The sequence below is a fragment of the Bactrocera tryoni genome, chromosome 5, assembly GCF_016617805.1.
Source record: "Bactrocera tryoni isolate S06 chromosome 5, CSIRO_BtryS06_freeze2, whole genome shotgun sequence".
Classification (NCBI taxonomy): Eukaryota; Metazoa; Arthropoda; class Insecta; order Diptera; family Tephritidae; genus Bactrocera; species Bactrocera tryoni.
Genome location: NC_052503.1, coordinates 59,657,614 through 59,678,520, shown reverse-complemented (window position 1 = coordinate 59,678,520; position 20,907 = coordinate 59,657,614). Strand labels below are relative to the sequence as shown.

The 20,907-nt window shown below is 34.2% G+C and overlaps 1 protein-coding gene across 2 annotated transcripts in view; it reads right to left on the bottom strand.

Moving 5' to 3' along the window:
* Window positions 1-20,907, bottom strand: part of LOC120776973 (failed axon connections) — a 32,671-nt gene that overhangs the window by 7,357 nt on the left and 4,407 nt on the right. For both annotated transcript variants that reach the window (XM_040108067.1, XM_040108066.1), the window contains one exon: window positions 1,777-2,115. In XM_040108067.1, the coding sequence (XP_039964001.1) occupies window positions 1,777-2,115 (339 nt within the window). The remainder of the gene's footprint in view (window positions 1-1,776; window positions 2,116-20,907) is intronic.

Genomic DNA, 20,907 nt, shown 5'->3' with positions numbered 1-20,907 from the left:
TTATGATATGAGAAAGCGAAAAGCGATTTAATGTGAAGTGTGCGATAAATTAGTGTAAATATGGTGTAATTATGTGCAAATGAAATTACTAATGGATTAATTTATTTCTTTTTAAAAACTACTGTGTACATTTTTAATTTTTTGCGATACACACTTCTGCATATTTATATTTATAATCAATTACTAGTGAAATAAATATAAAACAAGAAAGAAAGGCCTAAGTTCAGGTGCAACCGAACATTTTATACTGCTACAATTTACAAGACTCAGCGAGATGATCGGAATTGAGGCTATTATATATACACTGACCGACATATTCGGCATAAGGTTTGCTAGAAAAAAAAATAATTTTGTGCAGCTTATGAGAGTTGGGGGTAGTATTGATCCAATTTTATCTATTTTTACCAATACCACTTGCCATTGACATGCCAAACACTAATAAAATGTTTTCTGGTTTTCATCATATGGAGTAAAGTCAGCCGGATGTTCGAAAATTGTATTATTAGTTACATTTATAGGGGCTAGGTCAAGTTTTCACCCGACTTTATTAACATTGGTCCTTTATTAGTAAAACAAGCTCTCCCATTTTCATTGAGAAAACTCACATGTTGGCCGATATATCTAGTATAAAGTCACCGTGAAGTTCGAAAATATTTACATATGTATATTTGTATAGGAGTGCTAAAGGAAGTACTGACCTGATGTAACCCATTTTTGACACTCAGATATACCATTGTCAGGAAAATGTCTTCCCTTAATTTCAATTATATATCTTCCACATTCACCGCTATGTGCGGTAAAAAGTCAACTACAGCTACAAGGGGCCAAATACTCGGGTACCTGTGGGCTTAAACAGTTTTGGTTCGACAATTTTTGGTCATAAGGTGATATACAAAGACATTATGGGTACAAAGTTTTATCCCGCTACATTAACTTCTTTTTGATTTGTACACTGGAAAGTGAAAGAATCAGATGGAATTTAATATTGTTCTATTTGGGAAGTAAGCGTATCTGTAGTTTTTTTGCACTGTAACATAATAATGTGAAAAGAATGTCACATACCAAATTTGGTTGAAATCGGTCAATTGGGTCCCGAGAGAAATTAATGATGTGAATTTACCTAAAAGTGAACGGTGCCTCGCCCATCGTCCAATTTTTACCCCAGCTTTTATAAAGCCTTCTCATACAGAAGTTTTTAATAATACCTTTATATGGTTAGTGGCGGTAAAAATGTTTAAGGGGTTTGTCCTGAGCGAATTTGGTTATAGAAGCTTAAGTGGTTTAGAAGAGATGTACATTAAACCATTTAGAGAGCGGTTTATGCCTCTTTTTTTTAACTTTTTAGCCCACAGGTGCCTATTGCTACTGCAATATCCTGGGCTAAATTACAGTTCTATATCTTAATTTAGTGCTCAGTTATGGCGCTTTCTGGTTTTCGCTCAATGACGTTTTAGGGCGTAGCAATGGTCCGATAATGGCCATCTACGTGCTCGTCCTCCGTTTTTTGCCAAGGAACGCACATATAGTGTGTCATTAGTTTTAGGTAATATAAACAACCGTTAGATGAACAAAACTATTATGCTATATAGCAAAATCAAGAGTATAAATATAATGTGAAACGTGTGGCATATGAACTTTGTATGAACCCCTATAGTTCCCAGTAGCTCTATGTACATGTGCGTATTTATGTGAGTATGAATTAAATAAGCTTATACGATGATTACATTAAAAAGCAAAAAAGAAAAAGCTGTTAATATGAATAGAATGTGTACAAACCTTTCGACCAAAAGTGAATTTGAAAACAAAATTCAAAATCGAATTCGGCCAACGTAGGCCGAGAGCATGTTGCAAATTCACTTTATAACCTTTTAGTACATTATCGGGATACTTGGCGCGCCAATAAAAAATAATCCAAATCAAATGATTCTCCAACATAGCAATCATTGCATATGACACGTTTCGTTGCTCTGTTGTCAGAGCGGCATCCAAATTCTTCTCATATCGTGCTGATAGCTCTTTGATGATAATGGCTGAGTCAGCGATCTCTTCACCGTTCAACTCAATGAAAGGCAATTGTCCCTTCTTCGAACGGAATCGCATTTTATGGTCCACATTCTGAAAAAACAGAGCATAAAAATATAAATTAAATAGTTATATTAAAAAATATTATGCAATCTTATTTATAAAAATAAGTTGGGGTTTTGTCTGTTCGCTAAAGCTGATTAAACCGTTGCATGAAATCAAAAATGACCTGAACCACTTTGAAGGTAATCCAATGAGGATGGTTTGTAAAAACTGGGAAGACGTTTCTTGCAAATTTATTACTTGCTAAAATAAGACAATCAGGGAAGATAGCTAGAAGATAAAGGATGAAAAATCTGCTCATTCATCTTTTAAACTTCCGTTATCCATAAATCTTGAACAGTAATCAATGTGTTCTATCTGCAAAAATGGGCCTGTTGGTTAACTATTGCAAGACGTCTCATTGATTATGTGGGATGAATGCACCATGAGCTATAAAGCACATAAAAAGGCCGTGGACAGCACATTAAAAGACCTTAGAAACTCCTTTGAGAATAGGCGGAATAACTTTTGTATTTGCAGGAGATTTCTGACAGACTCTTCCTGTCATTACTAGAGGTACGCGAGCAGATGTCATCAAAGCATGGTTAATATCTTCACCCCTATGGACTTCGATTGAAAATATAAATTTACGGACGATTAGGAGAGCTCATCTTCATGGAATCACCGAGGTTGATTGCCCACAGCAACTGCTTAAACTTGGGAAGGTATTCTAATTAAACGGATTAAATTTCCATTGAAAACATCTTTCGTTCTAACTACAAACAAGACCTACGAAAAGAATGTTTTACTCATGACCAATTGTATGTTGATCAATCGCAGGTCGGAGGTCCTGAAAATCAATTTATATTGCTGCCACAAAATAAATTTACATCAAATATCACTTGCTTTAAATTTTCGTGACAAATACTTTATACGAGTATATATTCCCTAGAACTATTTATAATAATAAGTAATAAAAATATTGATGTAAAAATAATTAAAACATTCCATCCGAATGCAAAAGGTAAAGTTCCAGAAGATTACATACATATGTATAGGGCATATGTATATGATTTGCAATAGCAGGCACTCAGCCGTTTGAGTGATATTTATCGAACATTAACATAACATTTTCTCCCATTAGTGGCATTCAGAGTCAACAATTGCAAAATATTATATACTAGAGGACCCGTCCACGCTTCACTGTGGCTGATACATAGATAATACTACTACTACCATCTATATTATTTCTACTAGTTGGATTATAACTATTAGGTAATGATATACATATAGCATTTTTGTGAAGCAACGTATGTTAGTTTACAAAAAAATGGATCATAAAGCATTTCCTGTGTTAATAAAGCATCGCTTTTTGGGGAAAATACTGTTGAATTTAGGCTCAGAGAAATCCACCGTTGAAAAGATATTTGCAAAACTGGAAACAGGCGAAATGAGCCTCGAAAACAATGATGCTCTAAAGAGGCGAAAGCTCTGTGCAAAGTGGGTGCCTCGCAAGTTCATAATCCAGCAAAAACAACGAATAACTGATTCTGAGAAGTGTTTGAGCGCTCTTTAATCGTAATAAAACCGAATTTTTGCGTCGGTGTGTGACAATAGAAACATAGCTCCATCATTTCCCACTGGAGTCCAATCGACAGTCATTCTAGTGGACTGCACATGATGAACAAGTCGGCTGGAAAGGTTATGACATCAATCTTTTGGGATGCCCGTGATATAATACATACTCAACGACTGATTACTAAGCCAGTTATAATCTATTTCACTACGTATTTGGTTGCAGTTCTTTTCTACTACTATTCCAAATACTTAGCAATTGTATTATTTTTGAGGAAGAATCTGTTTAAAATTGTACGCATATATTCAAATGATTCCTACAAACATGAATTTTGAACAAATGCTTATTATTTGAAATATAATTTTTGTGTTTATGAGTTGTATTAAATTTTGGCATAAAGAGATAAAAGGTATCCTCTGTCCTTACCCTGGTTCTAAGCTATCTCCCCACCAATTTTCAGCCAAATCGGTTCAACCGTTCTTGAGTTATAAATGGTGTAACTAACACAACTTTCTTTTACGAGTATATATAGATTTTTATGTGCATATTGCAAGCATTGTATTTTAAATGCCACACACCTTCTTATTGAAAGTAATTCGATGCAACTATAAACACAAAAAATATAATGATAATATAATAATTATATGTTGCTTAGGCATTATAGTCATAGTTCAGCGAATTAAAAACAGCGGCTAGCAGTCATGTCGTCCGAATGGATGAAAACACTCCAACTCTGAAAGTATTCGACCAGGTGGAGAAGGACCTGGATTCACCTGGAATCTCCAATTGGCACCAATCAGCGAAAACTGGCGTGCTGCTATAAACTCGGCTATAACCGCGTAAGCATGTCTACGCCAATATAGAAGAAGAAGAATATAATTATTTGCATTGATGCTTTGTAATTGACTGAAAAATATACATAGGTAGACTTGCATATATAAAACAGTCGCATTGAAATTAATAATTATTCATATAAACAATAAATACAAATCTTATAGGGATTTAAAATTTCAATTCAACTCAAGTGCGCGTTTTCTTAATGTACGTCCATATATGTACCTACGTATGTATGTACATAGGAATTTTTCATATTGCGACGTAAAATCATTTTAAAATCGGCTTAGACAATTTTACAGTTTTCTTATAGAAGCTATTTACATATGAATATTTGCAAATATACATATGTATGCAAGTGGATGTGTTTATACTCCCGAGTTAAATATTTTAAACATGCAACTACGTCTGCATATTTGTATGCAGGTACATTAGCAGGCATGACAATACGTAAGTCAAGCGCCAAATCTGTAAATCGACCAGATTTTCATTTGAATGGAATACTTGTCTTTACATATAAGTATGTATATGTTCATTTGTATACTATATACATATGTATGTATGTAATAAGTTACATTTTGTACATAATTATGCATATGAATAGGCTTATACAGAGCCTTGTGCATACACGTTACTGATATCATTTGCATACCTCAAAACGTCAATATAAATCTATTTAGTTAAACCCGCATCTATTTATTCTTAATTGGTAAACATTGACACAACGCGGCGTACCTTCTGCCCACTTACATAGCATTGACGCGTAGCATTACGCATTGGAATGTACAATAGCTACATTTGCGTTAGTATACCCTGAACAGGGTATATTAATTTTGTCACGAAGTTTGTAACACCCAGAAGGAAGCGCCGGAGACTCTATAAAGTATATATGTATGTATATAAATGATCAGTATGTTGAGCTGAGTCGATTTAGCTATGTCCGTCTGTCTGTCTGTTCGTCCGTCCGTCTGTATATATACGAACTAGTCCCTCAGTTTTTAAGATATCGTTTTGAAATTTTTAAAACGTAGTTTTATCTTCAAGAAGCTGTTCATTTGTCGGAACTGTCGATATCGGACCACTATAAAATATAGCTGCCATATAAACTAAACGATCGGAATCAAGTTCTTGTATGGAAAACTTTTGCATTTGACAAGATCTATTCACGAAATTTGGTGAGGATTATTTTTTAAGGCAACAATGTAATTACCGAAGAAATTGTTCAGATCGGCTCACTATAGCATATAGCTGCCATATAAACCGAACGATCGGAATCAAGGGATTGTATGGAAAACTTTCGCATTTGACGTTGTATCTTCACGAAATTTGACATGGATTACTGCTCTTGAGGTAATAACATAATCTCCGAAGAAATTGTGCAGATCGGATGACTATAACATATAGCTTCCATACAAACTGGGCACATAGTTACTAAAAGAAATACACCTGTGAAGGGTATACATATTAGCTTCCGTGCAGCCGAAGTTAACGTTTTTTCTTGTTGAATTTTATTTTCGACAAATAGCAAAAACAAATACGCACACTATGCACGGTACACTTTGGTACATGCACACATACATACATATGTATTTAATTTAAAAAAAATTTAAAGAAAACGCAAATATTGGCAAAATATGGAAAAGCCTACGAAATCAAAGAAAGTCTTTTGAGTTTGGTCAACATAGCAACATGTGTATGTTAGGGTGTCCAAAAAAAATAAAGTTTTTGGTCGCATAACCTCTTAATTTGTTTGAAACATTAGAAACAATTTTTGGTTTAGGGAGGAATATGATAACCCGTGTCGATTTGCATCGAAACTTGTAAATTCTTGCTTACTGCAGCCTACACGCCCGAACTATCGCTGTGCTATGTTTGCGTGGTTATTATCCGATTTCTTCCATTTTTGAACTGTATATGGAAATGCCTGAAGGAAACGACTCTATAGAGTTTGGTTGACATAGCTATAGTAGTTTCCGAGATATGTACAAAAAACTTAGTAGGGGGCGGGGCCACGCCCTCTTTTCCAAAAAAAAATTGAGTCCAAATATGCCCCTCCCTAATGCGATCCTTTGTGCCAAATTTCACTTTAATATCTTTATTTATGGCTTAGATATGACACTTTATAAGTTTTCGGCTTTTGCCATTTTGTGGGCGTGGCAGTGAGCCGATTTTGCCCATCTTCGAACTTAAATTTCTTATGGAGCCAAGGAATACGTGTACCAAGTTTCATCATGATATCTCAATTTTTACTCAAGTTGCAGCTTGCACGGACGGACGGAGAGACGGACGGACAGCCGGACGGACGGACAGACAGCCATCCGGATTTCGACTCTACTCGTCACCCTGATCACTTTGGTATATATAACCCTAGATCTGACTCTTTTAGTTTTAGGACTTACAAACAACTGTTATGTGAACAAAACTATAATACTCTCCTTAGCAACTTTGTTGCGAGAGTATAAAAATATATATGTATATGTATGTATGTGGACAGAGGGATAAAATTAAAGAAAACGCGACATATATGTAAGTACATATGTATATTTGATGAAATTGTTTGTGATGTGATGCTACGTAGTATTAACTTTCATAAAAAAAAAAACAAGTAAGGAAGGGCTAAGTTCGGGTGTCACCGAACATTTTATACTCTCGCATGATAAAGTGATAATCGAGATTTCATTATACGTCATTTACATATTTTTCAAATACCGTATTTTTGTAAAGTTTTATTCCGCTATCATCATTGGTTCCTAATGTACTATATATTATACAGAGAAGGCATCAGATGGAATTCAAAAGAGCGTTATATTGGAAGAAGGCGTGGTTGTGAACCGATTTCACCTATATTTCGTACATGTCATCAGGGTGTTAAGAAAATATTATATGCCGAAATTCATTGAAATCGGTAAAGTAGTTCCTGAGATATGGTTTTTGGTCCATAAGTGGGCGACGCCACGCCCATTTTCAATTTTAAAAAAAAGCCTGGATGTAGCTTCCTTCTGCAATTTCTTCCGTAAAATTTAGTGTTTCTGACGTTTTTTGTTAGTCCGTTAACGCACTTTTAGTGATTTTCAACATAACCTTTGTATGGGAGGTGGGCGTGGTTATTATCCGATTTCTTCCATTTCTGAACTGTATATGGAAATGCCGGAAGAAAACGACTCTGTAGAGTTTGGTTGACATAGCTATAGTAGTTTCCGAGATATGTACAAAAAACTTAGTAAGGGGCGGGGCCACGTCCACTTTTCCAAAACATTTGGGTCCAAATATGCCCCTCCCTAATGCGATCCTTTGTGCCAAATTTCATTTTAATATCTTTATTTATGGCTTAGATATGACACTTTATAGGTTTTCGGTTTCCGCCATTTTGTGGGCGTGGCAGTGAGCCGATTTTGCCCATCTTCGAACTTAACCTTCTTATGGAGCCAAGGAATACGTGTACCAAGTTTCATCATGATATCTCAATTTTTACTCAAGTTGCAGCTTGCACGGACGGACGGACGGACGGACAGACGGATGGACAGCCGGATGGACAGCCGGATGGACAGCCGGACGGACGGACAGACAGCCATACGGATTTCGACTCTACTCGTCACCCTAATCACTTTGGTATATATAACCCTATATCTGACTCTTTTAGTTTTAGGACTTACAAACAACCGTTATGTGCACAAAACTATAATACTCTCCTTAGCAACATTGTTGCGAGAATATAATTATTTATTGAGAGCTAACAAGTTTAAATCACTTAAGTTACGGAAGGTCAAAATAGTCAGTTAATAATCGTGAAATAATACAAAAATTTTTAAATAGTTTCTCTATATATTAAATTATAAACCTATAAAAGAAAGTAAGTTTAATCGTAATAAATGATGGGTGTTTTAATTTAAATACAATTGGGGCACTTGGATACAACTTAAAAAATTAGTATAAAAAATGCAAAGAGTGTGCGGAATCCATTAAAATTCATTTTCAAAATGAGATGCCAGTGTTTGTAATTATTCACTTTGTCTTGTTGCCTACTTTAGATGATCACAAATAAAAATAAGAACGCCTTTCGTTAGTTATTTAATGTGGAATTAATAAACAATTGATATATGTGCTGAGATTAGAAAACTCATCACGAAAAAAATAGGAAAAGGCGGTTTGGACAAATATTGGGAACTAATTGAGCTCTTAGTGATATTTTTAGGTGGAGATAAAAATCGAAAATTTAAAGGTCGACCACTAAGTACCATGTACCAGGTCAGATGAACAGCGGGACTGATTATGCACTGAAAATAGCACTTCTAAGCCCTAAACTGAAAATAACAAACAGGATAAGGCGACACTCTTTGATATTTATTTGATTATCGTGGCATCCTTCGTTAAGCCCTGGCTCCAATGTATGTACTTATTTTGGCCTTGCGAAGCCTTATCTTTTATCAGGATTTATGTCTTTGAAATTATTTTACAGAAATCAAGCTAACATCTTTGGTATTTAATCGAGGATAAAGAGGTATCATTATTTTATGAGGACGTAATATGGTTGAAAGTTTAACCTAAGAGAATCCGACAACCCATGGTCTCTAGGGCGAAATAAAGCAGCGATACCGCTGAAGGAGTGGTCAAAATGATTCAAGAATTTCTTGGTAGCTTCAGAGGAGCAAAAATAATCGTTATTACGCTGTGGAAAACAAACTGGAATGCAGTTACCTTCACTAACGCCTGCATTAATCCACATCAACGCAGTTAGTGAAGATAACTCCGATGCTAACTCCCATTTAATCTGCATTTTCGTTGGCAACATTGTTAAAAATAGTTAATTTTAATCTTAATGCGGACTAACGCTGCAGTCTGTCAAAGCTATAAAAGATGTCAATGGAAGATTTGGCCATACAAACAAATAGCTCATATATATATAAATCTGTATATATTTTGCAAATGAAACTCAGGTCAATGTGAGCTCAAAACAGTCAAACGATAGAAATAAGTTATTTTACTTCTAAATTCCTTATATGCAATGTCCGGCAAATTGATATGTACGAGTAAGTTTTAAAGTAATGCAATAACCTCATAGCGAGTAAGCGCTAGCACTCGTTCGTTTGCTTTAAAAAAATAAAATTAAATATTTTGCGTTGTCTACCTGTTGTACAATGCGCTGTCACTTGAGATGACGAGATCTGTTCATGTTCTTACAAATGCAATAAAATCTTTACTTGTCGCAATATAAAACTAAAGACTATTTTACTTGGTTTAGTAAATAAAAAAAGGCATGCCCTTGCACGAAACTGTTACGTTCTGACCGCAACTGGTTTGTGGTTATGCCTTATGAGGTCGAAATTATTATTTATAAAGAGTATACAACAATATTATGTAAGAGTAAAAATAAATATGCAATCGAACATTTTATACTCTTGCAACTTACTGGAATCAAAGCCAATTGTATCTATTTTAGGCATAATGGTGTACTGTCATGAATAAAATATGTTCTGTAATTTTTATTGAGATAACTCAAATATTGGCCGTTATATCCAGCATAAAGGCACATGGAAGTTCGAAAATCCTTATATTAGGTATATGGGGGCTCAGGGTAGTATTGACTAAATTCAAGCGATTTTTAATACACAGAATTGCTATTGTAAGGAAAGGATTCTGCCTGAATTGCAATTGTATATCTCATATATTTACCTATATTTTCGGTCAAAAATCAACTATAGATACTGGGGTTCACATATTCGGTACCTAAGGTCCTGAATCGTTTTGGTTGGAATTGTACAATTTTTGGTCAAAAGGTGGCATAATTTAAGATAATTTTTATTGCAAAATTTTATTCTGTTATATTATTTACTTCTTCATTTGTGTGCTGGAAAGTATAAGAATCAAATGGAATTTTAAATTATGTTATATGGGAAATTGCCGTGGTTGTAGTCCGATTTCGCCAATTTCCACACTGTGTTATAGGAATATTAAAATAATGCCACGTACCAAATTTAGTCGAAATACCGACAGACCGATATATGGGATATCTCCAAACAGTGGGCCAAAACCATTGTCCAATTTACACACCGGGTTTCATAAAGCCCTCTCATATCATGCCGGAGGTAAAATTTAATTTTTTTGACGTAATTAGTTATTGATTTATTGTGTTTTTAGTAGTTTTTAAAAGACCGTTATATGGGGAAGGAGCTGGGTTAGCTTCAGTTTCATCCATTTTCATACTGTCGGTACGAGTTCTTATAATATTTGAGCTTAGAAAACTTGGTAGTTGTAGCTTTACTGGTTTAGGAGATACGTACATTAAACATATTAGAGGGCGGGACCAAGCCCACTTTTTAAAAAAATTTTACCCACAGATGGCCCTTGCTACTGTGATCCCATGTGTCTAATTACAGTTTTATATCTTAATTTAGTGCTTAGTTATGGCAGTTTATACGTTTATGGTTAATGGCGTTTTGTAGGCGTAGTTGTGGTCCAATACGTCCTTCTACGAACTCGTAATTTTTTTTGTGCTAAGGAACCTGCATACCAAGTGGTCTCAATTTTTACTTGCACGGACGGACGTACAGACAGACAGTCACCCGAATTTCAACTTTTCACGTTATCCTGACTATTTATATATACATAAGTACATATACAACCCTACCTATCTCGTTAGTTTCTACAATCTATCTAGTTTAGTTTTACATGCTACGTTCAACCGTTAGGTGAACAAAACTATTATACTCTGTAGCAACAGGTTGCAATAGTATAACAATTAATTTGTTTTAAATTAAAATTATATAATCACACGAATTATTTAGAAATAAGCAAATTAAATAATTCATATTATTAATAGAACTACAACCGCAGATTTTTTCGTTAATAAATATTCTTTCATATACATATATACACTACGTGTAAATGCACCTACGCATGTGCTCAAAGTGTCATTCAGTAACTCAACACTCTATGTAAGTCTTTTAATAATTGCATTTTGATGCATTTTTATATGTGTATGTATATTTGTTTTGGCATCTTTAAGTTAGTCTCAATCTCACAGCTAGAAATTTGGCGTCTTAAATGGGTTTAACGAATATAAGTTTAAATAATAGTTTTGAATTGAAAATGAGAACTGATATCAGATTTTTCTGTTTTTCTTACTTTAAATTATTAGAAAAATATTCTTGTTAAAAAACAATAATTTGAAATTTCTCTAGAAATAATTGTTAACATAATAAATCAAAGAAAGAAATTATTATACTCTTTTTTGACTTTAAAGGCGGTGAGGACAGTCCAGATCAAATGTAATTTAATCACTTCAAATTTTTGGTCGGAACGTTTGATACTTCATCTAAAAATAATAAAATATGTCAATGAAAAAACTTTACAACTCCTTCCCAAACGTTTTTTTTGAAATATTTCAACAGTACCATGTCATAAAAGAGTGGTGCAAAAATTATTGGCATGTTTCAAGATTTGGATTTTGCTTGTTTATGCAGTTAAATTAGCCAACTACTCACACCTCTTTTATACAGATTTTACTGCACTACATAAATATGTACATACAAGCATTTATGTACAACTATTGTGCTCAACATGTTGCCGTTGTTGTGATTGAACATGAGACTAGTATATATGCATTATGTAAATATACAAACATATTTACATGTGTATATAAAGAAAACCATTTTAATATCTCAACGAATGATGCCAAATGTTATATTCGATAATTTCAACTGATTTGCCGCTCACTAATTTCATACAAATTAACAGCAATTCTCTCCAGTTCATTTTCCATCACATTTCCACGCTCATTTTGTACCACCTCGCGAACCTGATTATTCTATCCATATATGTAAATCTATGAATATATAAGTATGTATGTATGTACATAAGTCCTGCGAAAAGTTTCCCCACTCGGTTAGAGCGCGAGAAAGCAAAGGGAATGGAGTGCAGTTGCCGCCTTATGTATGTGAATGCTTTAAGTCGATTACATACCCTCTGTCATAGTGTATGGGTGTGGTTGGCGTGTTTATCATTTTCCAGAATACATTGCGACTCCAACAGGGTGGGGCCATAAATTTCCAATGATACACAATTCAAAGTATCCGAGTCTGTTGTATACACTACCATCTGTACAATACATATGTATGTATGTATGTACATTCAGAGTACATGTAATCGCCTGTATATATGTATATTTATATATATATGTACATACATACACACATTTACAACTGGAAGTACTTGGTTGGGTTGCAAGGTGCAGCATATACATATATACATAGCAGACAAGAAATTTTCTTTATTAATTCATTGCGCCAATTAAGCATTTGCATTCCCACTGCATTTTTACAATTTGTTTGCCTTTTTTTAACAATTTCATTTTTTTCAGCAAAAAATAGTATAGTTGCTGACTTGTGTGTTCAGCAAGCGGCACTCGATTAGTAAATCCGGTTGAGAAGGCTTAAGAACTGTAAATATGCGCATTAAAGGGCGAAGCATACTTGATATCGTATCACAAAAACAAGTAAAGCTATGATATTGAGAGAGAAGTTAGATTGTTGCTGGAGTGCTGCTGCTAGGAGAAAAAGCCCATAGTTCGCTCGACGCAAAGTGTTTCCTTCGGAACACTTGCACGCTCAGCTCTTTTACATACATACTTATGTATACTTATGTTGGTGTGTATATATGTATATGTGCCTTTATTTATTTCATTCCAGTCAAATCCAATCCAATTTATTGTCTGTACTTCCAAGAAGCACGCCGTAACTACTCAATCGCAGTTTCAGGCAAACTGCACAAGCGCAATGCTGTTGAGCATACATCTCCATACACACATTTATGTATATACCTATCTAGTTATAGCACGCCCTACACATTTGATTGCACTGGCAACGCGTTGAAGAGAGTTTATGACTCACATTTATGCCCCTTTTAAGCACTATATGTACATATGTATGTATATAAATATGTCTGTTAATATATAAATATAAATTTGTATATACATATACAATATATAATTATAAATGTTTTTATACTCTCGCAACAAAGTTGCTAAGGAGAGTATTATAGTTTTGTTCACATAACGGTTGTTTGTAAGTCCTAAAACTAAAAGAGTCAGATATAGGGTTATATATACCAAAGTGATCAGGGTGACGGGTAGAGTTGAAATCCGGATGTCTGTCTGTCCGTCCGTCCGTCTGTCGGCCGCCCGTCTGTGCAAGCTGTAACTTGAGTAAAAATTGAGATATCATGATGAAACTTGGTACACGTACATATTTCTTGGCTCCATAAGAAGGTTAAGTTCGAAGATGGGCAAAATCGGCCCACTGCCACGCCCACAAAATGGCGAAAACCGAAAACCTATTTTTTTTGGAAAAGTGGGCGTGGCCCTGCCCCCTACTAAGTTTTTTGTACATATCTCGGAAACTACTATAGCTATGTCAACCAAACTCTATAGAGTCGTTTCCTTCAGGCATTTCCATATACAGTTCAAAAATGGAAGAAATTGGATAATAACCACCCCCACCTCCCATACAAAGGTTATGTTGAAAATCACTAAAGGTGCGTTAGCCGACTAACAAAAAACGTCAGAAACACTAAATTTTACGTAAGAAATGGCAGAAGGATGGGTGCACCCAGGCTTTTTTTAAAAATTGAATATGGGCGTGGCGTCGCCCACTTATGGACCAAAAACCATATCTCAGGAACTACTAATCTAATTAATTTTACAGCAAAATAAAACAAATATTTAAATGACGGATAATGAAATCTCGATTATCACTTTATCATGCGAGAGTATAAAATGTTCGGTGACACCCGAACTTAGTCTTCCTTACTTGTTGTAAATATAATCATAATTGTATATATACATACATTTGTATTTATATCGTCGCTTGCATCCTGCATCACATTAACGCCACCACGAAAACACTTACGGGTGCTTGCAAAGTGAACACTCAAAGCCAAGCCACGCTTTGCGCTCGGCTCGAGTTTGAGCGTCCCACTCTGCAGGCATCCTACATAGGGCAAACGCTGAGAAATCCTGGAAATGGCGTAAGGTGAGTGAAGAGAGAAAATTGTCAATTTAGCATATTGCTATTGGCAATTCAACTCCCACACCCTAAAAATAGACAACTATACTTAATTTGTATATAAATGCATACAAACAAATTGGTCAGTTCGCAAGCGCCTGCCATTTGGGGTGCGTTGTACTTACAAAACTCATATATTTACAAATATACATATATATCCATGTAAGCGTGTAATTTGCGCCCAAAAAGCGAAGCGAGCACTCGGTCCAATAAGCGACTTTTCTGTTAACAATTGTCTCCGCTGTCTGTTTTCCGGCCGGCGAAAGCGAAGGCGACACACTCGTGCGCACATATGTATGTTTGTATATCTGTACATACATACATATCGTGTCGTAGCCAACTGTATTCATATATGAAATCATTTAAGTGACATACATATATACTTATGTAAATGCGCACAAAATATATGCAGCAAGTGTTGGACTTTTTGGGATAATTTGAACTTTTTATATACCCATACATATGTACATACAAAAGCACTCCAAAGCACACACATATACATATATCCACGCATTTCTCTACACATGTCAGTGTGTAATGAATATAGTTGGAGGGTTCATTATGAATTGCACTGTCTTTAATTGATTAATTCAACTGTTGATTTTTCAGAGATACGCTAAACTCTATTTATAGCATACACTTTTTAATGAAACTTAAGCAGAGAGCAAGTATAAAGGGCGAGCTCTTAGCGAGACTTGTTAACATTTCTTGTTGAACATTGTGTAGTTCTTTGGTTTTAATGCTTTATGAAGCTTCACTGATCCTTTACATCCTCTAACTAATATTAAGCCATCAAGCTTTAATAGAGGTCTAGAGAGACATTTAATTTATCGATAAAATACATATGTATGTATGTACATACATACATACATATATAAAAAAATAGATGGTCATTTCCAGATAATACGAGTTCGATATGCATATGGTTGGCATATGACTTTATATTCAACGAAAATGATATATGTATGTAAATGCATTTTCAATAAAAAATTTGATTCGATTTTTAATTTTCAAAACTTAACAGTGAGAACTCATAGTACAGTTCCATGTAAGTTAAAAAAAAATTTAATGTCTTCACTAATGATCTACATACATATGCCAATCTTCGTGCAGATATATTGTTAAATAAAAAGTTTTCTATACAAGGACTTTATTTTTATCGATCAGTCTGTATGTCAGCTACATACATATGTACATATATAATATAATATAATGACCCGATATAGGCGGTTCCGACAAATGAGCAGCTTTTTGGGAATAAACAAACATGTGCAAAAAAAAATGGATAAATTTCAGGTAAATACAGGTGGACAAACAGCCGACTTGGCTAAACTCTGGGGTTCTGAACTTCGTGACAAACGGGTTATCCCCTGCTTTCATCCATTTTTACACTGTCGCTAAAAGCTGTTATAAGAGTTATACTCAGCAAATTTGGTTGTTGTAGCTTAAGCGGCTTGGGAGATATGTACATCAAAGTTGTTAGAGAGCGGGGCCACCACCACTTTTTAAAAAAATTCTGCCCGCAGGTGCCCCTTGCTAATGCGATCCTCTGTACCAAACTACAGCTTTATATCTTAATTTAGTGGTAAGTTATGGCACTTTATACGTTTTCGGTTAATGTTACAGCAAGTTTCAGCTTGCACGGACAGATTGACAGTCAACCGGATTTCAAATTTTCTCGTCATCCTGATCTTTTATATACAAGTATATGTACATAACCCTATATCGATATCGCTTAGTTTTAAGTGATACGTACAACCGTTAGGTGAACAAAGCTATAATACTCTGCAGCAACTGGTTGAGAAAGTATAAATAATAATAATAAAAAAATTATTCTAACTTAAATAATGTGGCCATCAGAAAAGATTCCTGTCTATAAATAAAATCTTCACTTAGTACTTATCAATGCAAATTCCGCAGGTGAGTAACTGTAATCCTAAACATTTTCAAAAAAATATGAGTTTATAAAATCGGCGGCTTATATAAAGTTAAATTATTTTATACGTATTCACACAAAATACAATACACAGCTGTTGACAGATAATTAGAAACGAAACCTATTTTGAAGTAAATTATGTTATTTTCCAATAAATCACTTTCATATATTTATTGTATTTTCACTTATTTTATTGAATCCTATGTTAAACTTAAACTTTGATAATAAAAATTTTGTTTAAAATTCATTTTTATTTTGAAGATTTTAACAATAACATGTGGAATCCACGATTTGGGTGCGACATCTAATTAGAAACGAAAATATTTTATCAACAAAAAATAATGATATAACAAAAACTTGCTTACTTTGAGTCAGTTGGTTATCCCTTTTACTTTAATATTGCTTCACACCGATTCCGAATTTACGTTATAAGACTCTGACAGCGCACCAATTGTGTAGCTTGCAATGTATGCCGTTCTAATTTCATCACAAAGAACATCCATATTTGGGATATTTTTGGTGCATATGGCTCTTTTAACATCACCCAGAGATGTTCTATAGGGTTTAAGTCTGGGCGGAATTTTGACTCCAAAACATTGATAATATTTTTATTAAAAAAACTTTTGTGTCAACTTAGACGTATTATTTGAAGTTTTATCTTCCTTATAACAGGAAAATTTTCTTCAGCCCATGACAACATGACATTATTTCTCCTGATTCCATCAATCTTATGGAGTGGACCAACACCATTCCACATAAAACATCCCCACACCATGTTTGATCTTCCAGCATACTCAACTACGCGTGAAACATGGCGAGGACCAAATTCTTAAATTATTTGACGGCGAACATACCTTCGACTATCAGGACTTAAGCGATTAATTTTTGTTACATCGTTCCAAATGACATACCGCCTCTGAGAGTAATAATAAGAGTTGGCAAAGCCTACGCGCAGTGGAACTTTATTTTTGGGTCTCTTTGGAAGATAGTGTTAATTCTACGATATATTTCTGTGGAAGTTTTTCAGGTTTTTTCTTTGCGTGCAATATTTAAAATAGTTTTAAAATTCTGTATATGCTTAAGGACATTCAAAAAAAATTGTTTGGGCATTCAAAATTTCTTTGCACATCTTTCCAAACCGACAAAGGTCAAAGGGTAGGTGTACAGCTGCAGCGTTTCCTCATTAAAAAACTTGAATATACATTTTAATATATTTTAAACCACAACTTTGAAACATACACTTACTATAAATCAGTAATAGTAATAATAAAAATTAACACCTTGAGAAATTTTAATTCTTTAAACAACTGTTTCTAATTAGCTGTCGCACTTAACACCTTCTCTATCGTAACGCATTTACCATTTGGGAAAAAATTAAAAGAACTTTAACTTCACAACTACAAAACAGAGAGAATTTAGTAGTAAATACAGTAACACGAACAATGAAAAACTTTTAGGAATATAAATAACGGTATATCAAAAATTTTTATCATTATACTGATCAGCCATCTACAAAAAAGGAAGCGTTTCTAATTAGCTGTCAACAGCTGTATATATATACATATGCATATATGTTATATAAAATAAGCAAGTCCAAAAAGTTCGCCTTATACTTCGGTATCTAAAGAATTTGTAAAAACAGATTACAAGCAAAAGTCTGGTAACTCTACATAGGTGTCGTCTTATTACCATAAGTTTCCCTTTATGTCTTCAATATTAGTTGTTGTTAGTGACTCAGAGAGGCACACATTGTTTCGACATTAGACAGACAGACTAACAGTGCGACAGTACATACAGATACAGATTCGTATAAATAAATTAATCGTATTTACTTGATTAAATAATTTTATAAGTATATGTGGACATCAATAATTGATAAAAGTCAATGTGCGGCGTTTGTTGAACAAATTATGGAATTTATTTCATTTTTATTGGGTCTAATCATTTTTTTCTGCACATAAAAATACTCAAATTTTTTTTCAAAGGATGTAACATATGTATGTATGTATGTTATTATGTCAACGAATTAATCAGGCGCGTTTATGGCGCTTAGAGCTTTTTAATTGATGATCATTTAATTAGCTCTTGTGCCCTTTCCGGTCGTTGACGGTATATAAGCGAAGTTAAGTTAGAAGAAAGGAATATTCACATAATAAAAAATACATTAAATAAATAAATAACATAGTTTCATATAACAATGAATCAGAGAATTTTTGCCTAAACGGCATTTATCAGGGTATATGTGGATTTTCTTCACATACATTGTTTGGAATTTTATATCAAATTTGTGCATGCAGATGCAAACATCCATTCAAATGACCATTATTGTATGTATATGTACACACATATATGTACATATATATGTATGTACATATACATATGTATATATGAGAGGCGAGTAACTTCAAGATTGTCGCGATCGAAACACATAGGGATGCTTGATATTGGCGTTTGTCTGTGCATTTTACTGTTGCTGTTATATTTTTTTTATTCCTATGCTGTCGTCTTTAATGAGACACAATTACGATACAATGACACGAACGGATGTTTTATTAGTAAACTTTTCTCAGTTTACATTAATAACCGTATCTGACTGATGGCTTTGCGCTGATAACACTGACTCGCTTAGTATAAAAAAACAGTCACGCTCAATTAGTAGATGGCATACTGACGTTCATCTATCATATACATACATATGTATATAATACTTAATAACAATATAAGGCAGTGAAATGTTCGCGTTGTTATACAAGTATTGCTTTTCTTCCTGGTTAACGCGGTTGCTGGACGCGTAAGTTATAGCTATTGTTGTTTTGTGCATGAGCGCCTTATCTCTTAAACCAAGGCTATACACAAAGAAGCGAATCATAATTAACGTGCGGTGACAGCAACAACACAGAGGAGGAGGCCAATGCCGTCAAAGCCGAGTCGTCACTTCACATAATCAACCGCCACACCGTCATTGCAGTCGAAGCCGAATTGTTTACTTTCCATTTCCAAACCGTCGACTGTCACAAGCGCTTACTGTACGGAGAAGCGCGTTTATATACGAACTACATATTAACTCAATGCAACTATGCATGGTTATACTATATGTATGTGTGTGAGCCTATAAGTGGTTATATGCATGTGTGTAAGGATATGTTTTTATATTCTATATAGATGCCCCACCCTATGCTGGCCAAAGCTTAACAATAACATTCGCTACAGCAGTAACTGCTGTCCTTAAATAAAAATTACAAATTTCTATCGAAAATTCTATAGATTTTGTGTAGCATATACCTAAATAAACGCTGAGGGTTAAAAATTCGATTTTGCGAATGCGTTAAGTATTAATATTTTTTTTTTTAATTTCTTGACACGCCATGTTTAAAGCATATACAAATGAATGAAAATATTAGTAATAAATTAATTCGTTTTGATTTTTATTTATTTGTAATCATTTCAAAATTTATGTGAGAAATTGACATAAAGTTGATGCTTTGTATAGGGATGCCGGGTCGGCGTTAACGCGGTAACGGCCCCTTAACGCTTTTATTTAAGTCTGCCAGTAAAGCTTGGCTAATAGCCCTGACAGGCGAGCAAAAGTAATGCGCCTTTAGCAACGCTAATGCGCATTGAAATTTTATGGTGACAGACGGCAGACTTGTGCATTTAGACAGCTGATAGTGAAATTTGTTTATTTATAAAAAAAAAAGTGAAATAAAAATGAATAAAATAAATTATTAATAGAAATTTTGGTATTTTTGGAAAATCAATATAAATTTAACGAAAAAATTCGTTTATTATTAACTACGTTAAAAGATAATAGAGTGAAATTAAAAGCAATAATTGATTGTGTGAGAAAAAGCTAAAAATATTAAAGTTTGTTTTTGTTAATATACTTGCACATAATTTAATTGGCAATATAATAGCCCTGACAGATGACAGCGCTAATATGCATTAGCGGGCTTAATTTACATTTATTTGCGCATTTGACCCATGTGAATGCAAGTTTGTAATGCACAAAAATTTCGTGCATTTGGCTGAATTTAGTAGGCAACACTGCTCAAAAATGGCCGATTTTTGCTATTTTTTGACAGATGTCGCTTGAAATCTGCCGCCTTGTTTGTGTTTACAGCTCCAGAGGTAAACAGTTTTTATATTGCTAATTAAATTATGTGCAAGTATATTAACAAAAACAACTTTTAATATTTTTAGATGACAGAAAATAAACAACGCACAGTTTGCTATCCATTTTTCCAATATTCTTCATTTTTTACACTTTTTCACACACTTTCATTTCACTTTTTGTTTTAATAAATAAACAAATTTCACTATCAGCTGTCCAAATGCACAAGTCTGCCGTCTGTCACCATAAAATTTCAATGCGCATTAGCGTTGCTTAAAGCGCATTAATTTTGCTCGTCTGTCAGGGCTATAAAACTGCTTACCTCTGA